This window comes from Chiloscyllium punctatum, chromosome 40, assembly GCF_047496795.1.
Source record: "Chiloscyllium punctatum isolate Juve2018m chromosome 40, sChiPun1.3, whole genome shotgun sequence".
NCBI lineage: Eukaryota > Metazoa > Chordata > Chondrichthyes > Orectolobiformes > Hemiscylliidae > Chiloscyllium > Chiloscyllium punctatum.
The window spans coordinates 67,867,387-67,893,903 of record NC_092778.1 but is presented as its reverse complement, the minus strand read 5'-3'; the positions used below and the strand labels follow the sequence as shown (position 1 = coordinate 67,893,903).

The following is a 26,517-nucleotide window of genomic DNA, read 5'->3' as shown; positions in this document are numbered from 1 at the left end:
TTAGTGAAGGAATACTTCAAACATATTTGTTAACAAAGACTCGGGTATTAGGTAATAAAATAAATACTTTTAAAATCTAACTTTAATGTAGGGAACTATTTATACATGTACAAATCCAAACGTGTTGAGCCATAGGAGTTTCCTGCTGAGCTGCAATAAACTTAGCCGTCTCTAAAAGAGAGCCTATCTGTATTTGTGTGCTATAAAGCAGCTGGAATAATCCATCAATTATATATTAAATGTAATAATTAGACAAAGGAATCTTTAATTTAAAATTAACAACACATTTTAAGATATGAAGTCATTGAATTGTTATCATTGACTTCAAATGAAGTTGGCAAAGTTTTGGTGTTATTAATTTCTCAAGTGAGACCAATTCAAAGAGGTCAGTGATTTATTTTACCCCTTCAGCACAGCTGAGAGTGGGAAGATGGGAAACTGAAATTGCCCGTGGAGTCACTCGGAGCTGAGCTGGTGACCAGCAGCATTGCCCTTGGGAAATGGGAGCATGAGTTCCAGCCGGGAGCCTGAGCAGGAAGTGTCCTTCTTGCCTAGTCTGCAGGTTCAAACATGGTTATCCACACAATCCTCCTGTTAACACCTTTCCTCCAACCAGGGGCCTGCACCAAACTGGTTACAATCTTCTCAGTTCAATTATAGAGAGAGAATCACCTGCAGTGACCTCTCTTTGTGCTCTGACACCTCCCTCATGAGTCTACTCTTTCCCAGGCTCACTCCTTACCAGCATCTCTTCAGCTACATCACGTGGTGACGATGGCAATTCACAGCTGAGTGTCAAAGAGAAAAAACTTCTCTGTCACATCAACATTATTTACATTCATGAACACGAAACAAAGATTAAAATCAAAGAGATGGCAATGAGCCACTAGGTTTCCTCAATTTGGCTGCAGGTTGTAAATGGTTTGTGCATTAAATAGGTCCGACATGTCAATCTTACGTTGAGCCACAGAAAGCTACGAACAGGAATAATTATCCAAAGGACTATTTTAGTTTCTGAAATTGGGATCATTTCTGCAGTACCAATACACAGCTTCCTGAAAAAGGGGCAATACTGGTTTTTTGACCATCTGCACAACATTGAATGCCAGTTATTGAAAAGTCATCCCCAATCCTGGCAACTTCATCTCAATCCATTCCACAAGCTGACATCACCTGTACCCAGCCTGGCAGACGCACATTGTCAGATCTCTGGGCGGAGTGGGGATACAGCGATACAATATGCAGCTATCGCTTTTACTGGATTTGTTAGGAAGACAAAAGTGATGAAGATTTTCATAAGAACTGCTTTAAAGTTTGAGGAATGCAGAATTTTTAAAATCCCTGAATATTGCAAACTGCTGCTTTGCAACACTGGGGAGTGTGGAGCCAGGAACACGATCCCAGAGTCTAGGGTATAGAGTGTAGACCATTTCATGATTTGGAGATGCCGGTGTTGGACTGGGGTGGACAAAGTTAAAAATCACCCAACACCAGGTTATAGTCCAACAGGTTTAATTAGAAGCGCTAGCTTTCAGAGCGACACTCCTTCATCAGGTGATAATGGTAGCACTACCACTGGTGTTGTGTGATTTTTAACTTTATAGACCATTTCAGACTGAGATCAGGAAACATTTCATCACTCAGACGGTGATCAGCCTGTGGAGTTCTGTACCACAGAAGGTCAGGGGGCCCTGAGTCATCGTGTACATTCAAGATGGAGACTGATACATTCTGGATGTTAAAGGCACCAAGAGACACTGGGAGAACGCAGGAATGTGATGTTGAGATCAAGAATCGGCTAATGCTCAGATTAAATGGCAGAGCAGGCTGGAGGGGCTGAATTGCCTATTCTTGTTCCTAGTTTCTATGTTTCAAAGAACGCAGATTAAAAACCCACTGCTGCAGTCTGCTGTCCTCACCCAGTCGGGGTATTTGCTGATCTCTCGATAGGTTACAGGATGGTGAATGTCCACGCCAGTCCATAAGCAAACTCTCCTCTCCAAAAACTAAATGGTGGGAATGAGGAGAAAGAGGGAGAAACAGCCGCCTCAAAATTATTTTATTCCAGTTGGAATAACAGACAGAATTGCACTTTAAATAACAGACATATTTGATTTTGAGGCTTGTTTTCTGGCTGTGACTGATATTGCGATGGTCACACTCCCTGTCTATTTCTCCTCGCCTCAGAAAGGTTCCTGGGCACACAGTCTGTCTGTTATCGCCATGGTTTCAGGGAAAGAATTCCAGGATTTCTATCCAGCGCTGATGCAGGAAAGGTAACATTCATGGAAATGAGAAGCTGGGAGGACTGCACAAGGTCTTCAAGGTGATGTTATTTGCAGAATATTGCTGCCTCTTGACCTGGGAGGTAGAGGTTATGGGTGAAGGGAGTGTTTCCAAATCAAATGTTGAAAGGAATAAATCGCGCTGTAGCTGATGGTTTGTTCCAATGAAGTAGGTGAGGGAGGATCTGGATCATGGTTTTAAATTGCATGAGTCCCAATCCAGGTTAGCTTTACAGAGATGGTTAATTTTGTGGAGAATACCTTGCTGGTTTGTGTATGGACTGTATTGAGGGGGCTCAGAGATCACCATTAATCAAAGCTAGGTGCAGAATTGTCAAAGTCGAAGTGTGTGAGGATATTCCCGGAAATACATCCAGGGAAGTGATTTGGGAGGAACTGAGAAATAAGAAAAGGATGATCACCTTATTGGGATTGTATTATAGACCCCCCCAATAGTCAGAGAGAAATTGAGAAACAAACTTGTAAGGAGATCGCAGCTATCTGTAAGAATAATAGGGTAGTTATGGTAGGGGATTTTAACTTTCCAAACATAGACTGGGACTGCCATGGTGTTAAGGGTTTAGATGGAGAGGAATTTGTTAAGTGTGTACAAGACAATTTTCTGATTCAGTATGTGGATGTACCTACTATAGAAGGTGCAAAACGTGACCTACTCTTAGGAAATAAGGCAGGGCAAGTGACTGAGGTGAAAGTGAGGACTGCAGATGCTGGAGATCAGAGCTGAAATGTGTTGCTGGAAAAGCGCAGCAGGTCAGGCAGCATCCAAGGAGCAGGAGAATCGATGTTTTGAGCATAAGCCCTTCTTCAGGAATGAGGAAAGTGTGTCCAGCAGGCTAAGACAAAAGGTAGGGAGGAGGGACTTGGGGGAGGGGCGTTGGAAATGCAATAGGTGGAAGGAGGTCAAGGTGAGGGTGATAGGCTGGAGTGGGGTGGGGGCAGAGAAGTCAGGAAGAAGATTGCAGGTTAGGAAGGCAGTGCTGAGTTCGAGGGATTTGACTGAGACAAGGTGGGGGGAGGGGAAATGAGGAAGCTGGAGAAATCTGAGTTCATCCCTTGTGATTGGAGGGTTCCTAGGCGGAAGCTCTTCCTCCAACTGTCGTGTTGCTATGGTCTGGCGATGGAGGAGTCCAAGGACCTGCATGTCCTTGGTGGAGTGGGAGGGGGAGTTGAAGTGTTGAGCCACGGGGTGGTTGGGTTGGTTGGTGCTGGTGTCCCAGAGGTGTTCTCTGAAACGTTCCACAAGTAGGCGGCCCTGTCTCCCCAATATAGAGGAGGCCACATCGGGTGCAGCGGATGCAGTAAATGATGTGTGTGGAGGTGCAGGTGAACTTCTGGCGGATATGGAAGGATCCCTTGGGGCTTTGGAGGGAAGTAAGGGGGGAGGTGTGGGCACAGGTTTTGCATTTCTTGCGGTTGCAGGAGAAGGTGCCAGGAGTGGAGGTTGGGTTGGTGGGGGGTGTGGACCTGACGAGGGAGTCACGGAGGGATTGGTCTTTTCGGGATGCTGATAGGGGAGGGAAGGGAAATATATCCCTGGTGGTCGGGTCCATTTGGAGGTGGTGGAAATGACGGTGGAGGATACGCTGCATATGGAGGTTGGTGGGGTGGTAGGTGAGGACCAGTGGGGTTCTGTCCTGGTGGCGGTTGGAGGGCCGGGGCTCAAGGGCGGAGGAGCAGGAAGTGGAAGAGATGCGGTGGAGGGCATCGTCGACCACGTCTGGGGGGAAATTGCAGTCCTTGAAGAAGGAGGCCATCTGGGTTGTACGGTATTGGAACTGGTCCTCCTGGGAGCAGATGCGGCGGAGACAAAGGAATTGGGAATATGGGATGGCGTTTTTACAGGGGGCAGGGTGGGAGGAGGTGTAGTCTAGGTAGCTGTGGGAGTCGGTCGGTTTATAGTAAATGTCCGTGTTGAGTCGGTCACCCGAGATAGAAATGGAGAGGTCTAGGAAGGGGAGGGAGGAGTCTGAGACGGTCCAGGTAAATTTGAGGTTGGGTGGAAGGTGTGAGTAAAGTGGATGAACTGTTCAACCTCCTCATGGGAGCACGCGGCAGCGCCGATACAGTCATCGATGTAGCGGAGGAAAAGGTGGGGGGTGGTGCCAGTGTAGCTGCGGAAGATGGACTGTTCCACATATCCGACGAAGAGGCAGGCATAGCGGGGGCCCATGCGGGTGCCCATGGCTACTCCTTTGGTTTGGAGGAAGTGGGAGGATTGGAAAGAGAAGTTGTTCAGAGTGAGGACCAGTTCAGTCAGTCAAAGGAGGGTGTCGGTGGGAGGGTACTGGTTGGTACGGCGGGAAAGGAAGAAGCGGAGGTGACTGAGCTGTCAGTGGGGGAGCACTTTGGGGCCAGCGACCATAATTCTATTCGTTTTAAAATAGTGATGGAAATGGATAGACCAGATCTAAAAGTTGAAGTTCTAAATTGGAGAAAGGCCAATTTTGACAGTATTAGGCAAGAACTTTCAAAAGCTGATTTAGGGGCAGATGTTCGCAGGTAAAGGGACGGCTGGAAAATGGGAAGCCTTCAGAAATGAGATAACAAGAATCCAGGGAAAGTATATTCCTGTCAGGGTGAAAGGCTGGTAGGTCTCGGGAATGCTGGATGACTAAAGAAATTGAGGGTTTGGTTAAGAAAAAGAAGGAAGCATATGTCAGGTATAGACAGGATAGATCGAGTGAATCCTTAGAAGAGTATAAAGAAAGTAGGACTATACTTAAGAGGGAAATCAGGAGGGCAAAACAGGGACATGAAATAGCTTTGGCAAATAGAATTACGGAAAATCCAAAGGGTTTTTAAAAATACATTGAGGACGACAGAGTAACTAGGGAGAGAATAGGGCCCCTCAAAGATCAGCAAGGCGGCCTTTGTGTGGAGCCACAGAAAATGGGGGAGGTACTAAATGAGTATTTTGCATCGGTATTTACTGTGGAAAAGCATTTGGAATATATAGACCGTAGGGAAATAGATGGTGACATCTTGCAAAATGTCCAGATTACAGAGGAGGAAGTGCTGGATGCCTTGAAACACAAAAAAGTGGATAAATCCCCAGGAACTAATCAGGTGTACCCTGGAACTCTGTAGGAAGCTAGAGAAGTGATTGCTAGGCCTCTTGCTGAGATATTTGTATCATCGATAGTCACAGGTGAGGTGCTGGAAGACTGGAGGTTGGCAAACGTGGTGCCACTGTTTAAGAAGGGCGGTAAAAACAAGCCAGGGAACTACAGGCTGGTGAGCCTGACCTCGGTGGTGGGCAAGTTGTTGGAGGGAATCCTGAGGGACAGGATGTACATGTATTTGGAAAGGCAAGGACTGATTAGGGATAGTCAACATGGCTTTGTGTGTGGGAAATCATGTCTCACAAACGTGATTGAGTTTATGAAGAAATAACAAAGAGGATTGATGAGGGCAGAGGGGTCGATGTGATCTATATGGACTTCAGTAAGGCATTCGACAAGGTTCCCCATGGGAGACTGATTAGCAAGGTTAGATTGCATGGAATATAGGGAGAACTAGCCATTTGGATACAGAACTGGCTCAAAGGTAGAAGACAGAGGGTGGTGGTGGAGGGTTGTTTTTCAGACTGGAGGCCTGTGACCAGTGGAGTGCCACAAGGATCGGTGCTGGGCCCTCTATTTTTTACATAAATGATTTGGATGCGAGAAAAGAGGTACAGTTAGTAAGTTTGCAGATGACACCAAGATTGGAGGTGTAGTGGACAGCAAAGAGGGTTACCTCAGATTAGAACAGGATCTGGACCAGATGGGCCAATGGGCTGAGAAGTGGCAGATGGAGTTTAATTCAGATAAATGCGAGGTGCTGCATTTTGGGAAAGCAAATCTTAGCAGGACTTATACACTTAATGGTGAGGTCCTAGGGAGTGTTGCTGAACAAAGAGACCATGGAGTGCAGGTTCATAACTCCTTGAAAGTGTAGTTGCAGGTAGATAGGATAGTGAAGAAGGCGTTTGGTATGCTTTCCTTTATTGGTCAGAGTATTGAGTACAGGAGTTGGGAGGTCATGTTGCAGCTGTATAGGACATTGGTTAGGCCACTGTTGGAATATTGCGTGCAATTCTGGTCTCCTTTCTATCAGAAAGATGTTGTGAAACTTGAAAGGGTTCAGAAAAAACATAAGGATTTTGCCAGGGTTGTAGGATTTGAACAGGCTGGGGCTGTTTTCCCTGGAGCATTGGAGGTTGAGGTGTGACCTTATAGAGGTTTACAATATTATGAGGGACATGGATAGGATAAATAGAGTCCGGAACTAGAGGGCATAGGTTTAGGGTGAGAGGGGAAAGATATAAAAGAGACCTAAGGAGCAACTTTTTCACGCAGAGGGTGGTACGTGTATGGAATGAGCTGCCAGAGGAAGTGGTGGAGGCTGGTATAATTACAGCATTTAAAAGGCACCTGGTTGGGTATATGAATAGGAAGGGTTTGGAGGGATATGTGCCAGGTGCTGGCAGGTGGGACTAGATTGGGTTGGGATATCTGGTTGGCATGGACGGGTTGGATCGAAGGGTCTGTTTCCATGCTGTAGGTCTTTATGACTCTATGACTCTATGACTGGGACTGGTTGTGATTGTGCATTGGGGTCAAGAGGGAATTTCTCAGATTTTGAGACTGGCCTTCAGGATGTGAGTTTAGTTTGTGAACAATGGACTGGATGGACTAGGAAGGCTTTTCCACTGTGTGATGGTAAGTACTGTGATAGAGTCAGACAGCACAGCAACAGACCCTTCAGTCAGTTGAGCTTTGACAAAGGGTCAGTTAGACTCGAAACGTCAGCTCTTTTCTCTCCTTACGGATGCTGCCAGACCTGCTGAGATTTTCCAGCATTTTCTCTTTTGGTTTCAGATTCCAGCATCAGCAGTTATTTGCTTTTATCCCTTCAGTCCAGTCCATCTGTGCCAACCAAGTTTTCCAAAGTAAACTAGTCCCACTTGCCTGAGCTTGGCCCATTTCCCTCTAACCTTTTCCTATTCATGTATCTGTCCAAATGTCTTTTAAATGTTGTAACTGTACCTGCACCTACCCCTTCCTTTGGCAGGTCATTTCAGATTTGAACCACCCTCTGTGTAGAAAGTTGCCCCTCAGGTTCCTTTTAAATCTTTCTCCTCTCACCTTAAAAGTATGACCCCTGGTTTCGAACTCACTCACCCTTGGGAAAAGACCTTTGCTATTCACCTTATCTATGCCCATCATGATTTTATAATGATGACCTCTCGACCTCCTATGCTCCAGTGAAAAACATCCCAGCTGACCCAGCCTCTCCTTATAGCTCAAACCCTAAAGGGCATCTGTGAACAAGATGGGGTTTTCTGATTATCTACAATGATTTCACAGCCATCATTAGACACTTACTTCCAGATTTTTAAAATATAAAATCCAAAAAAAAATTGTAATCTCAACGAGTTGCTGGCTGCAAATCATGTAAGTAAGCGGCAACACAAGTGGAGTTGTGATGGATATTCAGTGTTGTGAATCAGGCGGTGAAAACCGAATGGGTTGGACCATGATTTGAGGAGGCGAAAGTAAATACTGCAGATGCTGGAGATTAGAGTCAAGAGTATGGTGTTGGAAAAGCACAGTAAGTCAGGCAGCATCCGAGGAACAAGAGAATTGACGTTTTGGGCAAAAGCCCTTCATCAAGAATGGGGGTGATGAAGAGCTTTTGCCCGAATCGTCGATTCTCTTGTTCCTCAGATGCTGCCTGACCTGTTGTACTTTTCCAGCACCAATCTCTTGACTCATGATTTGTTGCTGTAACAACTGATGTTCCACATCCTGTGTTTGGTTATTGAAGTGTTAAATTTCAGAACGCCTTGTTAATTATTGAAGCCCCAGGGTAATTCATTAACATTACTGTGTGAGAAAATCGTTGAGTGTATGTGTGAGAGAACTTGTAAATTCAGGTGTCAATGAGTAAGTGAGAGAAAGAGAGTTTAGGAATGTCCATATGTGAAAGAACCTGTTTGTGAGGGTAGGCAGTGAGTAACGATGTGTGATAGGCAGAGCAACTCCCAGTTTCTCCAAATTAGTTCAAATCCTTTGTTGCCGCAGCAATTCTGGTGAATCCCCTCTGGATTCTCTTAAAGAGCCTCAGCCCCTTGGAGGGACTTGAAGCCAGGAAAGCACATAGGAAGGGTTTCAGCAAATGAGTTGCTGCAGAGGATTCAACAGATTGCATTTGAATGAGAAACAGAATGTAAATGTGTGTGGAGATATTTGTGAGTGACGTTGAGCCTATGTGTGCCTGAGATGAGACTGACTGAGCAGTTGAATGTGCTTGAGGCTTTTAGCATGTGTAACACAGAGGGTTCTATTTATTGTCAGCAGGGGGGTAATTCCAAGAGAAAATGCAGTATGATGTCTTTTCTCACTTCAAAGAAACAGATGCAATGATGGAAAGTGCGTTGGAATCCATGGTCTGTTAGGGACCTGTAAACTAAAGTCACTATCATCCAACCATCTCATTACTGAGGGACAATGGGTAGTGGTTTAACCTGAGGGTCACCACATTCTCAGGTGAGGAGAAAGCGTCATGGGAACCTCCACTGAAATGGGAATTGAACCCACGTTGTTGGTATCACAAGCCAGATGTCCAGCCAGCTGTGCTAACCAAGCCCCTAGTATTGGCTGTTACTGGTAAATGATAAATATATGCTCTTTGTCAAAGAAGAGTGGAAGATTTTCTCATTAACTTTTGTAATGATGAGTTCCCTTGACTGGCTTCAGATGGACCTCTTTGTTCTTGTTCTATTAACGTGACTTCCTCCAGGCTCTGTCCCAAGGAAGAGGTTACTTCGAAAAATCTCATCCTTTTGCTTTGCAAGTTTGTGGTATATTTCATGTTCCTAGTGTGTGGTTGAATCATAGTGTTTTTACACTTGGATTTGTGACCTGGGGCTGAACCCTGTGCTTGTTCGCGTGGATGGCGTGATGTTGTAAATGCTGGAATTATGTAGCAGTCAGTCAGTACCTCTGACAAAGGGTAGGTCATGACATTTCAGATGTACACTTTCTTTTGAACACCAGAACTTCTTTTATTTTTTTTCCCAGTTACAACTTTACTGTTGCCAGTATCCAGCATGCTGCTACTTCATTTCAAGTTAAGGATTTTTCGCAGCTGTTCATTTATTTAACTTTTCTTCATGTCCTGCACTGTCCACAATCAGTGAAACATATGCGGAAGCACTTTTTTTTAAGATTAGATTAGATTCCCTACAGTGTGGAAACAGGCCCTTCGGCCCAACCAGTCCACAACGACCCTCCGAAGAGTAACCCACCCAGACCCATTTCCCCTCTGACTAATGCACCTAACACTATGGGAAATTTAGCATGGCCAATTCACCTCACTTGAACATCTTTGGTCTGTGGGAGGAAACCGGAGCAAACCCACCCAGACACGGGGAGAATGTGCAAACTCCACACAGACAGTTGCCTGAGGCTGGAATTGAACCTGGGACCCTGGCGCTGTGAGGCAGCAGTGCTAACCACTGAGCCACCGTGCCGCCCAGAGTTGTTAAAAACAAGCATCGATACAACTTTAAAGTTGATCCTATATTCTTCATCCTTCTTGAATGCTTCTGTCAATAATTTTGATGTTCACAGAATGTTCCAAGCAATAGTGGGCACGGTGGCTCAGTGGTTAGCACTGCTGCCTCGCAGCACCAGGGACTTGGATTCAATTCCACCCTCGGGCAACTGTCTGTGTGAGTTTGCATATTCTTCCCATGTCGGCATGGGTTTCCTCCCACAGTCCAAGGATATGCAGGTCAGGTGAATTGGCCATGCTAAATTGCCAATAGTGTTGGGTGCATTAGTTAGAGGGAAATGGGTCTGGGTGGGTTACTCTTCAGAGGGTCAGTGTGGACTGGTTGGGCCAAATGGTCTGTTTCCATACTGTGGGGAATCTAATCTAATCACATTGAACTGTGCTTTTTTTTATCAGATGCATTCATGAAATAAAATCCTTTATGCAAGAAGCTTGAATCTGAGAGGTATGAACTTTCTGTAGGATGATTGATTAAAATGGAGATCAAATGTGATTTTTTAAATAGGCTTCCAGTTTCCCTGATATGCAGCAAGCATAATTCATTATATTAACACAACCACTGATTGATTGACCATCAAAGTGTTCCTCATTGGATTTTTTGATGTTGGCATTCAGAAGATTGGAAAGAGAAATATCTTCAAATTAAGGAAAGCAATAGCCTTTCACTGCAGCTAAAGGAACCCCCTCAATGTTCACCTTCAGTCTAATAATTGTAGATTAGCTGGAAAGCCAATCATTATAATGAAGTTTTGTTTTATGTCTCTGATGAAAATTGGTGTTGTCACAGCATGCAGCTCACCAGGGGTTTCAGGATACTTTTACAATTTATTTCCTGCTCAACAAATTACTTTCAACTCGTTTCCCTTGGAGTCTGATTGGAAAATAAAATACTCTGTTTTCTTTGATCTTGCTCCTATGTATTCTTGTCCCTCTGCAACGAAGCCACTTGTAAATCGAATTAAAAATCAACAAAATGCTGAGAAGCATGTGGGGCTACAGTTACTTCCCTGAACTTAACCAGCCACTCTGTCTGATCGTGTGGCCATAGTTTTATGTCATGTTATGTGCCAATGTCCTTTATTTTCTCTCTCTGTTTTTGCAACCAAAATTAATCACTTCACAGTCTCTGTATGAATCTGCCACTTGTTTATCCATTCCACTAAGATACATCCCTTTCACATTCTACACTATTCTCATATTTTACAATAATTCCAAGTTTTGTAACATCTGCAAATGTTGAACTTTGCTTTGTATGCCAAGATCTAGATCATTAATATGTGTCAGGAGGAGCAAGGATCCTTGCTGCTGACTCCTGGGAAATCCACAATGAACCTTGCCCCATTCAAAAACTGTCCATCACCCATTGCTGTCTGTTTCCTGTCACTCAATGTTGATTATATGCCACTACTGACCCTTTTATACCAAGATCTGTCACTTATGTTAAATGTCTATTTTGCCAGCAAGTGCTGTTTTAAATTCGATGTCCACCCCATCAATAACAATACCCTCATCACCCTTTTTCTGTTACTCCATCCAGAAACTCAAACAATAGTTAGTGACCCACTTATATTTGTTCCTGAACAAATCTGTGTTGACTTTCCTTAATGAATCTGCATTTGCCCAACTAAGTATTGAGCAGTATGTCAGTAGTCTGACGAGGGAAGGGGCCATATTGGACCTGGTACTGGGGAACGAGCCAGGCCCGGTGGTAGATGTTGCAGTGAGGGATTTCTTTGGGAACAGTGACCACAGTTCTGTAAGTTTTAGAATACTCATAGACAAAGATGAGAGTGGTCCTAAGGGAAGAGTACTAAACTGGACCAAGGCCAATTATATCAAAATTAGGCAGGAGCTGGGAAATGTGGATTGGACACAGCTATTTGAAGGGAAGTCCACATTTGAGATGTGGGAAACTTTCAAAGATAGTGCAGGATAGGCATTTCCCTTTGGAAAGACAAGATTCGTGAACCGTGGATGACAGGAGAAATTGTATGTCTAGCCAAGAGGAAAAGGGAAGCGTACGTATAGTCCAGGCAGCTTAGAACAGAACGGGCCCTGGAGGAATATCAGAAGAGTAGGACCAATCTTAAATGAGGAATCAAGTGGGCTAAAAGGGGTCATGAAATAGCTTTAACGAGCAGAATCCCAGAGCAGTTTATTCTTTATATTAGAAGCAAGCAGGTAACTAGAGAAAGGATTGGTCCACTAAAGGATAATGAAGGAAGGCTGTGTGCTGAACCAGAGAGAATGGGTGAGATTCTGAATGATTACTTTGCGTCAGTGTTCACTGAGGAGAGGGACATGATGAATGTTGAGATTAGAGATAGAGGATTGCTTTGTCTGGATCACGTTGACATAGGTAGGGAAGATAAGTTGGGTAGGCTAGAGGTTATTAAGGTAGACAAATCCCCAGGACTGGATGGGATCTATCCCAGGTTGCTGAGGGAGGCGAGAGAGGAAATAGCTGGGGCCCTGACAGATATCTTTGTAGCATCCTTAAACAGAGGTAAGGTGCTGGAGGACTGGAAGGTTGTTCATGTTGTCCCCCTGTACAAGAAGGTGGTAGGGATATTCCAGGTAACTACGACCAGTGAGCCTGACGTCAATGGTGGGAATGTTGCTAGAGAAGGTCCTGAGGGATAGGATCTATTTATATTTGGAAGAGAATGGACTTCTCAGTGATAGCCAACATGGTTTTGTGAGAGGGAGATCGTGCTGTACCAACTTAATAGAGCTCTTTGAGGAAGTGACCAAGTTGATAGATGAAGGAAGGGCTGTTGATGTCATATACATGGACTTTAGTAAGGCGTTTGATAAGGTTCCCCGTGGTAGACTAATAGAGAACGTAAGGTCACATGATGTGCAGGGTGGCCTAGCTAGGTGGATAAAGAACTGGTTGAGCAACAGGAGACAGAGAGTAGTAGTTGAAGAGAGTTTCTCGAAATGGAGAAAGGTGACCAGTGGTGTTCCACAGGGATCAGTGTTGGGGCCACTGTTGTTTGTGATCTGGAAGAGGGCACTGTTGGTATGATCAGCAAGTTTGCAGATGACACAAAGGTTGGTGGAGTAGCAGAAAGCATAGGGGACTGCAGAGAATACAGGAGAATATAGATAGACTGGAGAGTTGGGTGGAGAAGTGCCAGATGGAGTTCAATCCAGGCAAATGTGAGGTGCTGCATTTTGGGAAGTCTAATTCTAGAGCGAATTATACAGTAAATGGAAGAGTCTTGGGAAAAGTTGATGAGCAGAGAGATCTGGGAGTGCAGGTCTATTGTACCCTGAAGGTTGCTGCACAGGTGGATAGAGTGGTCAAGAAGGCATGTAGTATGTTTGCCTTCATTGGACGGGGTATTGAGTATAAGAGCTGGCAGGTCATGTTAAAATTGTACAAGACATTGGTTTGGCCGCATTTAGAATACTGTGTACAATTCTGGGCACCACATTACCAAAAGGATGTGGATGCTTTGGAGAGGGTGCAGAGGATGTTGCCTGGTATGGAAGGTGCTAGCTATGAAGAGAGATTGAGTAGGTTCGGTTCGTTTTCATTTGAAAAATGGAGACTGGGGGGGACCTGATTGAGGTTTATAAAATCATGAAGGGTATAGACAGGGTGGATAGAGATAAGCTTTCTCCCCAGAGTGAAGGATTCAATAACGAGAGGTCACACTTTCAAGGTGAGAGGTGAAAAGCTTAAGGGGGATACACAAGGCAAGTACTTTACACAGAGGGTGGTGGGTGTCTGGGATGCGTTGCCAGCAGAGGTGGTAGAGGCAGGCACGGTAGATTCATTTAAGATGAGTCTGGACAGATGCATGAGGAGGTGGGGAGCAGAGGGATACAGATGGTTAGGGATTGGGTGACAGGTTTAGACAGTGGATTTGGATCGTCTCAGGCTTAGAGGGACAAAGGGGCTGTTCCTGGGCTGTAAATTTTCTTTGTTCTTTGTTTAACTGTTAATTTTATTCTGAGTTATTGTTCCTAACTGCACCCCCACCATTGAACTAAAACTGATTGGTCTGTAGTTACTAGGTTTGTCTTTTTTGAACAGAAGTACATTTGCAATTCTCCAATCCCTGGCACTACCTGAGCCTAAGGAAGACCAAGAAATGATGTCTCTGTCCCTTTCATTCTCACTTCCCTCAGTATTACATCTCACCTGGACCCAGGGGCTTGTAAACTTTAAGGACATGCAATCTGTTCAATTCCTATCAATGTGAACACCTGTAGAGGCTGCATTTCCTCCTTTATCACATGGTCTGCATTGTATCCAGCTCCTTTATAAACACAATCACAAATATTTCTATTACAAAAATGTATATTTTATTCATAAAAATCATTGATAAGTACATACAAAGACTCTAAATCAGTTCCATACAGACTTTGCAGGGAGAGAAAATAAGAAACAAACTATGGAATTTTGATATTTCTCAAAGCTTCTCTCCAGCTGCAAAAAACAAAGGCATTTCCGACTGAAGTAGAAAAATGTTTATGTTCATTTCAGGAAAGAAGAGGGTCTGACAACCGAACAGACTTCCATTGTCTTTGGCAGACAGACCTCAGACCGTGGTCTTTCCCCACTGCGCTTTAGAACCTGCCCCAGGTTTTAGTGTTTCTCTCAGCACGTACTGATGGAGGCATGTAGCACAGAAACAGACCCTTCGGCCTAACTTGTCTGTGCTGACCAAACACACTAAACTAGCTAAACAATCTAGTCCCACCTGCCAGCACCTGGCCCATATCCCTCTAAACCTTTCCTAGTCATATACCCATCCAGATGCCTTTTCAATGTTGTAAGTGTACCAGCCTCCACCACTTTCTCTGGCAGCTCATTGCATACACGTACCACCCTCAGGTCCCTTTCAAATTTTTCCCCTCTCACCCTAAACCTGTGCCATTTCGTTCTGGACTCCCTGACCCCAGGGAAAAGAGTTTGTCTATTTACCCTATCCATGCCCCTCATGATTTTATAACCTCTATAAGGTCACCCCTCAGCCTCTGACACTCCAGGGAAAACAGCCCCAGCCTATTCAGCCTCTCCCTATAGCTCAAATCCTCCAAACTTGGCAACATCTTTGTAAATCTTTTCTGAATCTTTTCAAGTTCCTGGCCCTGGGAATGTGCCAGTCTGCAACAATCCATCAGCGCTGTGAAAGTGGGTATTGCAGATGCTGGAGATTAGAGTCTGGATTAGAATGGTGCCGGAAAAGCACAGCAGATCAGGCTGTGCCTCCTGCCACTGTGTGAGAATTCCCTTTTCAATCCCTAATAGATCCCCATCCATCTCTTTACCACCTTTTACTATGTATGTGTGTATAGAAAGCCTAGGGATTCAGTTTGATGTTAGCTATTGGCATGATCATGGATCAGAAACTCAAAATCTGGGATTTGGACTTAGTAAGTAAGGACTAAAGCATTTTAACTGCTAATTCCAAAAGGTGCTTTTTTAAAAAAAGAGGGCTGGATGGCATGGTGACTCAGTGGTTAGCAATGCAGCCTTATAGCATGAAGGACACGTGTTCGATTCTAGCCTCGGGCAACTGTCTGTGAAGAGTTTGCATATTCTTCCTGTGTCTGTGGGGGTTTCCTCCCACAGTCACAAAGATGTGCAGGTTAGGGTGAATTGACCATTGGAAATGTGGGGTTATGGAGATAGGGTGAGGTATTGGGTCTGGGTGGGATGTTCATCAAAGGGTTGGTGCCAACTTGATGGGCTGAATGCTCTCTTTCCTCACTGTAGGAATTCTATGGTTTCAGATGTAACTTAACTAGCTGGGGAGAGAGCCGTGGAATTTCAGACATAAAGACATAAAGATGCAAAAGAAACTTTAAACAGCAACCCCTCAAAGGGGCAAAAAGCAAGTGAAAACTGTCTGTAATCAAGAAGCTGCCACAATCCAGAGCAAAGCACCTGTTTGAATTTCACCATGTCCACTGCTCAGTCGCAGCAGGGTGGACTATTTATAAGCACTTTTAAAACTTACTAATGCTTCTTTGACAGCATCTTCTATCCACTTCCATCTCAAAGGACAAGGGCAGCAAATACATGGGAACACCAACCCCTGCAGGTTCCCCTCCGAGCCACTCCCCATCCTGACTTAGAAATATATCGCCGTACCTTCAGTGTCACTGGGTCAGAATCCTGGAATTCCCCCCTCAGGGCTTTCGGAGTGCTGCTCCTTTGTCAGGTGAATTTTAACTAAACCTGTCTATAACCTGGTGTCCTGTGACTGAGTGTGATGTGGTGCTGGGACTTTAAGCTAACACCCCTAAGCTAGGTCTCAATTCTTGTCAACATGACATTTGTGACCAGCCTGTTCCCATTAATTGAACAGCACAGAACATCATTTGACCCACTGTGTTAGCACCAGGAGAGAATTTTCCACCAAATTACTCCCCTATAGACTCTAAAATGCACTCACCATTCCCAAAATACTGTGTTTGTTTCCAGGTGGAGCGCCAACATTATAAACGTGTGCATTCCCTTTACCCAAATCCTTAATATTATTTTCCCTCTCTCTGTGCGGAGTTTAACAGACCTTTTTCAGAATACAAAAACAGCCTCTTGAGCCATGTCTTATTACCATAAAGGGAGGGCTTGGCTGGGGCATGGGGAGCGACGGCAGCACTGAGAGTGCAGAGGAGAGAGATGCAGGAGAGAGTCCTGTGGCTCGGAGCTGGGTGTGGGAGCTAGTCCAAGTGCAGTGACAATGTTCAGCAGCACTCCAGTGGCTCTGACCCTGCCTCTTCTGCTGATTTCTGCAGCAGCTGTTCCCCCGACACAAATTCAAATCAGCCAAGGTAAGTGAAGGAAAACACTTTCTGTAAATATATTGAGAGCCTTTAACAATGAGAGAGTAGCTCAGTCATGTTGGTGAGCACATAGCAGTACAGGAGAGCTGGCAGACTGCACCGTTACAAACAAACCTTTCAGATAGATTATAAGGATCAATTTTCACACTTTATTTTCAGTAAAAAATCTTTAATATGCGATGTGCATAATTTGTACTTCCTAAAAACATATTCAAAAAAACCTAAAGATTTAAACTGGACAGCCGTCTGGCAGAGCGTTTTGTGAGATATTAAAGTGTCAATAACTGAGTGAAGTTGTTTTCTCTGGAATTCAGCTCCCGATTAATGAACAACATTTCAGGCGAATTTTGGGATTGTCACTTTGTGGTTAAAGCTTGGGAAAGGGGCTACACTCGGGACACTGGGAGCTTCTGTCCAGTGACAGGACTATTTTAATCCTTTCCCCAAAAAATAAACTGTAAAAAAGTCTCTCTTCATCATTGGACTGAGTGTAACATGTTTACAAATATCGCTAGATCACTTTATTAATGTATCCATAGCAAGAAGTGGGTTACAAGATCTGGGCACAGCAAGGTTACTTGTTGTTAGTGAAAATGGTTCCTGTTTAATTTCTGCTGTCTGTGGAGATTTAAAAGTTCAACAGATGGGAATTGATCACAGTGACCTGGACTGAGTATGTTAGGAAAGATTTAATAGAACTAACGTATAATATAAAACCATGATTTAGAGATGCCGGGGTTGGACTGGGGTGGACAAAGTTAAAAATCACACAACACCAAATTATAGTCCAACAAGTTTAATTGAAAGCACTAGCTTTCGGTTATCACCTGATGAAGGAGCAGTGCTCTGAAAGCTAGTGCTTCCAATTAAACCTGTCGGACTATAACCTGGTGTTGTGTGATTTTTAACAATATAAAACCACTACATAACCCTTACGTCCACAGTGGAAGTCAAGGCAAGAACTTAGTGGATTCAATATGTTTAAAATGGGGAAAATAATCGGATTTACGATGGACAAATATTTTGAGAGTTTCTCCCCAAACTTTCCAGTATCCAGGTGTGTGTTCGCTGAAATTCCCCAGGTTTTCCCGATTGAGGGACTGGACCAAAGGATCGTAAATGTCATTGTGTTATTTAAGAAGGGAGAGAGGCACAATGAAATCAAGGTAGTGGGAAATGATCGGAATGTATTCAGAGCGACACAATGACTGAGTACAGAGTGGGGTTCAGTGTTATCTGATCGATGAGAGATAACTGGCATTGGTGGATATTTCACATGTGTCACCGGGGGGTGACTGAGTGCTGGCTTTTCGAACACACTTGACAAACTTCTACATCAGCAATTATGAGCGGAATTGAAAGTGCTCTGAGTTTTAGATAACCTTTTGCCACAGAGTTGCTAATTATTTGAGAAGTAAGAGACACAGTGAAGGAATTTTCTGATCAGTGGAATGTGAGACATGTCTTCAGTTTATCAGCAGATTTACAAAAAAACCTAAAATAAAGAAATAAAGTCACAAAATCCAATTACAAGGGGCTGGGGACACCACTTCTGGAGTACTGTGAGCTGGTTTGGGTCCTAGTTTAAGGAAAGATGGTCCTGGAATGGGGGATTGTTTCATGAGCAAAGATTAAGCAGGTTGGGAATCTACTCACTGGAGTTTAGACAAAGGAGAGATGATCTCATTGAAATAAATTGGATTCTTAAAGGGGCTTGACAGGGTCAATACTGAGAGGATGGTTCCCCCGATGGGACAGTCAAGGGGCAGAGGGCACAATCTCAAAATAAAGGCCATGATTCGGAGACGCCGGTGTTGGACTGGGGTGTACAAAGTTAAAAATCACACAACACCAGGTTATAGTCCAAAAGGTTTAATTGGAAGCACTAGCTTTTGGAAGGAGCAGCGCTCCAAAAGCTTGTGTCTCAAAATAAAGGGGCATCAATTTTAGACTGAGGTAGGGAGGAATGTCTTCCCTCAGAGGGTTGGGAGTCTTTGGACCACCTTACCACAGAGAGAGCTGTGGGGGCAGAGTCCTTGTGGATATTGAAGGCTGAGATCAATTCTTCATCAGACGGGGAATCAAGGGGAAAGGGCAGGAAAGTGGATGTGAGGCGTTTCAGATCAGCCACGATCTGATTGAATAGTGGATTAGGGTCGAGGGGCTGAGCACCTTTCTCCTGTTACCATTTCTCTTGGTCTTATGGTCTCAAAACATTGAATCAGGAAGCACTGTACGTTTATAGATGGTACAGGTCAGGTGTGTTGGAAAAAGTAACCATGGCAGCTGGCATTCAATGTGAGAGTGTCAAAACTTTGGATTCAAGATGGCCAACTTGTAAAATTTTCTAAACAGTACAGGATTTGGAACTGTGGAGGGTCAAAGAGATTTATGTGGCATGACCCCAGATTCCACAATGTTACGGCTCAGCTACAGGAAGTAATTGAAAAGGCTTTGGAATGCCAAGTGCAATATGAAAGGGCAGTTTCAGGTGGACAGGGACTTAATCACAGTCCCATGTGGTAAACTGTGCTCTGACACACTACCAGAGCAGATAGGACCTGGACCCAGACCCCCTGGCACAAAGGCATTACTACTACCATTGCACTACATGGATGTAAATAGCAGGTGAGAGATTGGATCCATCAACCTCTAGGCTATAGAACATAGAGCAGTACAGCACAGTGCAGGCCCTTCGGCCCTCAATGTTGGGTTGACTTGTATCCTACTCTAAGATCAAACTCACCGACACACCTTACATTGTACTATCATCCATGTGCTTCTCCAGCAGTCACTTAAATGTCCCGAATGCATCAGACTCTACTCCCACCGCGCTCTGTGTAAAGAACCGACATCTGACATCTCCCCGAAACCTTCATCCAAGTTAGTCAACCAGATGGGTTTTGACAACAATCAGCAATGGTTTCATCATCACCATTAGACTTTTAATTCCAGATCATTATTGAAATGTTATCAGCCCTAATGCTGCAGAACATGGTCTGGATTTCGGGATTAGTCCAATGGCTGTACCACTGGGTTGTCAACCCGTTTATGTTGGATATATTGCAGTGGCTGGGGAAGTAATATTGCCTGCTATCGGGGAATAGTGTAGAATTTTCACAATTAGGCTTTAACAGGTTAACTAATGCAGACAGGTACCACAGATATCTTTTGCATGAAGTTTGAGAGCCATAAGACCATAAGACCATAAGACATAGGAGTGGAAGTAAGGCCATTCGGCCAATCGAGTCCACTCCGCCATTTAATCATGGCTGATGGGCATTTCACCTCCACTTACCCGCATTCTCCCCGTAGCCCTTAATTCCTTGTGACATCAAGAATCTATCAATCTCTGCCTTGAAGACATTTAGCGTCCCGGCTTCCACTGCACTCTGCGGCAATGAATTCCACAGGCCCACCACTCTCTGGCTGAAGAAATGTCTCTGCATTTTTGTTCTGAATTGACCCCCTCTAATTCTAAGGCTGTGTCCACGGGTCCTAGTCTCCTCACCTAACGGAAACAATTTCCTAGTGTCCACCCTTTCCAAGTCATGTATTATCTTGTAAGTTTCTATTAGATCTCCCCTTAATCTTCTAAACTCCAATGAATACAATCCCAGGATCCTCAGCCGTTCCTCATATGTTAGACCTACCATTCCAGGGATCATCCGTGTGAATCTCCACTGGACATGCTCCAGTGCCAGTATGTCCTCCCTGAGGTGTGGGGATCAAAACTGGACACAGTACTCCAAATGGGGCCTAACCAGAGCTTTATAAAGTCTCAGTAGCACATCGCTGCTTCTATATTCCAACCCTCTTGAGATAAATGACAACATTGCATTCGCTTTCTTAATCACAGACCCAACCTGCATGGTGACCTTTAGAGAATCCTCGACTAGCACTCCCAGATCCCTTTGTACTTTGGCTTTACGAATTTTCTCACCATTTAGAAAGTAGTCCATGCTTGTATTCTTTTTTCCAAAGTGCAAGACCTCGCATTTGCTCACATTGAATTCCATCAGCCATTTCCTGGACCACTCTCCCAAACTGTCTAGATCCTTCTGCAGCCTCCCCACTTCCTCAGTACTACCTGCCTGTCCACCTAACTGCGTACCATCTGCAAACTTCACTAGAATGCCCCCAGTCCCTTCATCCAGATCATTAATATATAACGTGAACAACTGCGGCCCCAACACTGAACCCTGTGGGACACCACTTATCACTGGCTGCCATTCCGAAAAAGAACCTCTTATCCCAACTCTCTGCCTTCTGTCAGATCGCCCATCCCCAATCCATACCAGTAGCTCACCTCGAACACCATGGGCCCTCACCTTACTCAGCAGCCTCCCGTGTGGCACCTTATCTAAGGCCTTTTGGAAGTCTAGATAGACCACATCCACTGGGTTTCCCTGGTCTAACCTTCTTGTCACCTCTTCAAAGAATTCGAACAGGTTTGTCAGGCATGACCTCCTCTTACTAAATCCATGTTGACTTGTTCTAATCCGACCCTGCTCTTTCAAGAATTTAAAAACCTCATCCTTAATGATGGATTCTAGAATTTTACCAACAACCGAGGTTAGGCTAATTGGCCTATAATTTTCCATCTTTTGTCTTGATCCTTTCTTGAACAAGGGGGTTACAACAGTGATCTTCCAATCATCCGGGACTTTCCCTGACTCCAGTGGCTTTTGAAAGATCTCAACCAATGCCTCCGCTATTTCCTCAGCCACCTCCCTCAAACTCTAGGATGTAGCCCATCGGGGCCAGGAGATTTATCAATTTTAAGACTTTTTAGCTTTTCTAGCACTATCTCTTTTGTAATGGCAACCATACTCAACTCAGCCCCCTGACTCCCTTTAATTGTTGGGATATTACTCCTGTCTTCCACTGTGAAAACTGACGCAAAGTACTTATTAAGTTCTCCTGCTATTTCCTTATCTCCCATCACTAGGCTTCCAGCATCAGTTTGAAGTGGCCCAATGTCTACTTTTGCCTGTCGTTTGTTTCTTATGTATTGAAAGAAACTTTTACTATCATTTCTAATATTACTGGCTAGCCTACCTTCATATTTGATCCTCTCCTTCCTTATTTCTCTCTTTGTTATCCTCTGTTTTTGTAGCCTTCCCAATCTTCTGATTTCCCAGTGCTCTTGGCTACTTTATAGGATCTCTCTTTTTCTGTGATACATTTCCTGACTTCCTTCGTCAGCTCCCACCCCACCTCCCTGGATATTCTTACTTTCCTTTGGGATGAACCTCTGTATTGTGACCTCAATTACACCCACAAACTCCTGCCATTTTTGCTCTACTGTCTTCCCCACTCGGCTCTGCTTCCAGTCTATTTCCGTCAGTTCCTCTCTCATGCCCTCATAATTACCTTTATTTAACTGTAACACCATTACATTTGATTTTGCCTTCTCTCTTTCAAACTGCAGTCTGAACTCTACCATATTATGATCGCTGCTTCCTAAGTGTTCCCTTACTTTAAGATCTTTTATAAAGTCTAGGTCCAGAATAGCCTGCTCCTTTGTGGGCTCCATGACAAACTGTTCCAAAAAGCTATCCTGTAAGCATTCCATGAATTCCCTTTCTTTGGATCCACTGGCAACATTATTTACCCAGTCCACCTGCATATTGAAGTCTCCCATAATCACAGTGACCTTGCCTTTCTGACATGCCTTCTCTATTTCCCGGTACATGTTGCGCCCCTGGTCCTGACCACAGTTAGGAGGTCTGTGCATAACTCCCATTATGGTTTTTTTGCCTCTGTGTTTCCTCAATTCCACTCACACAGACTCCACATCATCCGACGCTATGTCATTCAGTGCCATAGATTTAATTTTGTTCTTAACTAACAAGGCAACCCCACCCCCTCTGCCCACCTCTCTGTCTTCTCGATAAGTTGAAAACCCTTGGAGGTTTAACTGCCAGTCCTGACCCCCCTGTAACCAAGTCTCTGTGATGCCTACCACATCATAATCATTCACAATGATCTGTGCCATTAGTTTATCTGCTTTGTTACGAATGCTACGAGCATTCAGGTAAAGCGCCTTAATGCTAACTTTCTTATCATTAGAGATATTGGAAGTCATAAGATGTCCTAAGTTATCCTTCCTTTTTGTTGCATTCCTAATCTGCCTCAAGGTTAAATTCACCTGCATACATGCTATCCTGCTGCTTATCTTTCCATTTAACTCCATACTCCCTGTCGTTTTCACTTTCCCTTCCCCCCAACTCAGAAGTTTAAAGTCCTACTGACCACCCTATTTATCCTCTTCACTGGAACATTGGTACCTGATCGGTTCAGGTGGAGACCGTCCCAACGGTACAGATCCCCCCTGTTCCAAAACTGATGCCAATGCCCCATGAAGTGGAATCCCTCTTTCCCACACCAATCCCTTAGCCACGTGTTTACTTCCCTAATTTTCTTATCCCTGTGCCAATTGGCACGTGGCTCGGGCAGTACTCCTGAGATTATGACCCTTGAGGACCTGTGCTTCAATTTCCTGCCCAGTGCCTCGTAATCCCCAAACAGGTCCTCCACCCTAGTCTTGTCTATGTTGTTAGTACCAACGTGGACCACAACAATTGGATCCTCCCCCTCCCGCTCCAATATCCTTTCAAGCCGGTCGGAGATGTCTCGCACCCTGGCACCGGGCAGGCAACACACCATGCGAGACTCCCGATCCAGCTCGCAAAGGATACTATCTGTCCCCCTAATTATAGAATCCCCTATAACCACTGCTTGTCTATTAACTCCCCCCTCTTGAATGGCCTTCTGCACCATGGTGCCTTGGTCAGTTGGCTCATCCTGTCCAGAGCCCTTTTCCTCATCCGAACAGGGAGCAAGAATCTCGTACCTGTTGGTCAAGGTCAAGGGCTGAGGCTCCTGCACTCCTGAACTCAGGTTCCCCCTACCTGCCTCACTTACCATCACACTCTGATGTCCCTGATCATTAACTGAATGTGAATTACTTAATCTCCCAGGTGTGACTGCCTCCTGAAACAAAGCATCCAGGTAACTCTCCCCCTCCCGGATGTGCCGCAGTGTTTGAAGCTCAGATTCCAGATCATCAACTCTGATCCGGAGTTCTTCCAGCAACCAACACTTGCTGCAGATGTGGTCACTGCCTTTCACAATGGGATCAGCCAGTTCCCACATCATACAGCTACAGCACATCACCTGCCCAGCCATCTCTCCTTAGTTAATTACTTTATTATTTTGTATAGGTTTGAGTTAAAATACTTTCTGCTATAGTCTTTTTCTAAAAACCAATTAATAGATAAACCATTAAAAGTAAATTTTTAACCATTCACTGATAAAGAAATAGAAAATCCTTACCTTAACAAACCAGAGTCCTATTTTTGGTTAGAGGAGATGGGGGAAGGGGGTGGGAGGGAGACACAACGCGTGTAGTGTCTCGGGTTCAGCCACTGCCCAGATATATTACCGGCAGTGCCCTGGTCGTCACTCCCGCTCTTCCTACTTATTAACTAGGTTAGAGGAGGAGGGCGGGTGGGAGACACTACAGTAGTAGAGTCTCGGGTTTAGCCACCTTGCTGATATATATGGTCTCTGCTCTCCTTCCCGGCTGACCCTCTGGTCACTTCCTCCACTGCTCCCGCTCCTTCTGTAAAAGAGAAAAACACCGCTGTCTGCTACCGGTAAGTAATTTTAATAAAAACTGCCTTATCTTATCTGCAGTCTTCCGAGTTCGTCCTACCTTGGCTGCTGCTCACACTTAAAATCCAGAGAGGTGGTCAGATTGCAGTGTTTGTGATGAGGAAATCCAGAACAAGGGCTACATCAACTTTAAATTAGAGATCAGACATTTCCAGGGAGAAATCATGAAGCAATTTTCATGCAGAGGGAATTTAAATTTGCTCTCTCTAAAGACTGTTCTGATTGGGCCATTTAGTTATATTCATTAATGAGATGTGGGCATTGCTGACTGTCAAAAGGTTTGACACTGGAAAAGCACAGCAGGTCAGACAGCATCCGAGGAGCAGGAGAGTCGACGTTTCGAGCATAAGCCCTTCATCAGGAATGAGGAGTTTACCGAAGGTAGCTGGGAATGTGAGAGGTAGATGGAAGTGGGGGTGATGGTGGTAGGTGGGAGAGGAGGGTGGAGCAGATACTTGGGAAGGAAGGTGGACAGGGAGAACACTTGGATTAGGCTTATTCTCGAATCATCGACTCTCCTGCTCCTCGGATGCTGCCTGACTGCCTGTGCTTTTCCAACGCCACACATTTTGGCCCTGATCTCTAGCACTTTCTCCACATAGCTGGCTGGGTCAGTATTTATTACCCCATCCCTAGTTGCCCCTTGAGAAGGTGGTGGTGAACTGCCTGCTTGAACCGCTGCATCACATCATAGAATCCCTACAGTGTGGAAGCAGGCCCTTCGGCCCAGCAAGTCTACACCGACCCTCCGAAGAGCGTCCCTCAGAGCCAGCCCCTATCCTACTCTACCCCTACCCTACCCTATTCCTATGACCTGCTTTTGGCATGGCGAAGCCACCTAACTTTGGACTGTGAGAGGGAACTAGAGCACCCGGAGGAAACCCATGCAGGCACAGAGAGAATGTGCAAACTCTGAACAGTTACCTGCCATCCATGTGCTGGAGGTTGACCCACAATGCCACTGGGGAGGGAATTCCAGGATTCTGACCGAGCAACACTGAAGGAACGATGATATATTTCCCAGTCAGGATGGTGAGGTACTTCGATGAGAACTTGCAGGAGATGGTGTTCCCATGTATCCTGCTGACCTAGTCCTTCAAGATGGAGGTGGTCGTGGGTTTGGAGGGTGCTTTCGAAGGTAGTTTAGTGCGTCGCTGCAGTACATGTTGTAAATGGTAGATAATGCTGCTACTGAGCATCGGTGGTGGAGGGAGTGGATGTGATGCCAATCAAACAGGCTGCTTTGTCCAAGTGGGGAATATTCCGTCACACTCCTGATTTATGCCTTGGAGGTGATGGACAAGCTTTAGGGAGTCAGGAGCTGAGTTACTTGCTGCAGGATCCCTAGCCTCTAGTTTGCTCTTGTCAGTCTCCAGGATATTGACAGTGGAGGATTCAGTCACGGTAATATCTTTGAATGTCAAGGGGCGGTGGTTAGATTCTCTTTTATTGGGGATGGTCATGGCCTGGCATTTGTGTGGTGTAAGTGTTAATTGCCACTTGTCAGCCCAAGCCATCTGATCATTATCCAGATCTTGCTGCATTTGAACATGGACTCCTTCAGTATCTGAGGAATTGCGAATGTTGCTGAACATTATGTAATCATCGGCGAACATCCCCACTTCTGACCTTATGATGGAGGGAAGGTCATTGATGAAGAGATGGTTGGGCCTATTTCTGCTCAAGATTTATCTGCGTCTGGATACAGGGCTAACGAAAACTATTCAGCAACAACTTCATAATGACTAAAGTGGAAAACATATTGGAATCACACATGGGACGAGCATGTAATCCCTGTGAGTGTAACTGGAGGGATTGTTCCTCAAACAGACAATGCTGGCAGCCAGTGGCATCTTGTTATTCATCTTTTTTTTGTACTAGGAAAAAGCTGGAGTCACAAAGAATTCCCTCTTTCCCTTTTCCTTTCAGTTACTGACTGCATTAGCCTGAGCTTGTCTGATGGGCACACACACATGCAGCAGAGATCAGAGACACCAGGAGAAACAAACATCAGTTATGGAGACAAATTCATTTCTCAAAAATCCAAACCACATTTATTTTTAAAATGAGTTTGCAATTTGTAAAAAATAAGTTTGAACAAATGCTGAATGGAAAAATATCAATTCTAACAGCATCAAAGAAACATCAAGATTAG

The 26,517-nt window shown here is 44.7% G+C and overlaps 1 protein-coding gene across 1 annotated transcript in view; it reads left to right on the top strand.

The window, feature by feature from the left end:
* The first annotated feature begins 16,484 nt into the window (after positions 1-16,484).
* The window catches only part of clec19a (C-type lectin domain containing 19A), a 45,954-nt gene continuing 35,921 nt past the window's right edge, over positions 16,485-26,517 (top strand). Inside the window, exon 1 of the mRNA XM_072560187.1 lies at positions 16,485-16,667. Coding sequence (XP_072416288.1) covers positions 16,577-16,667 — 91 coding nt within the window. The 5' untranslated portion in view covers positions 16,485-16,576. The remainder of the gene's footprint in view (positions 16,668-26,517) is intronic.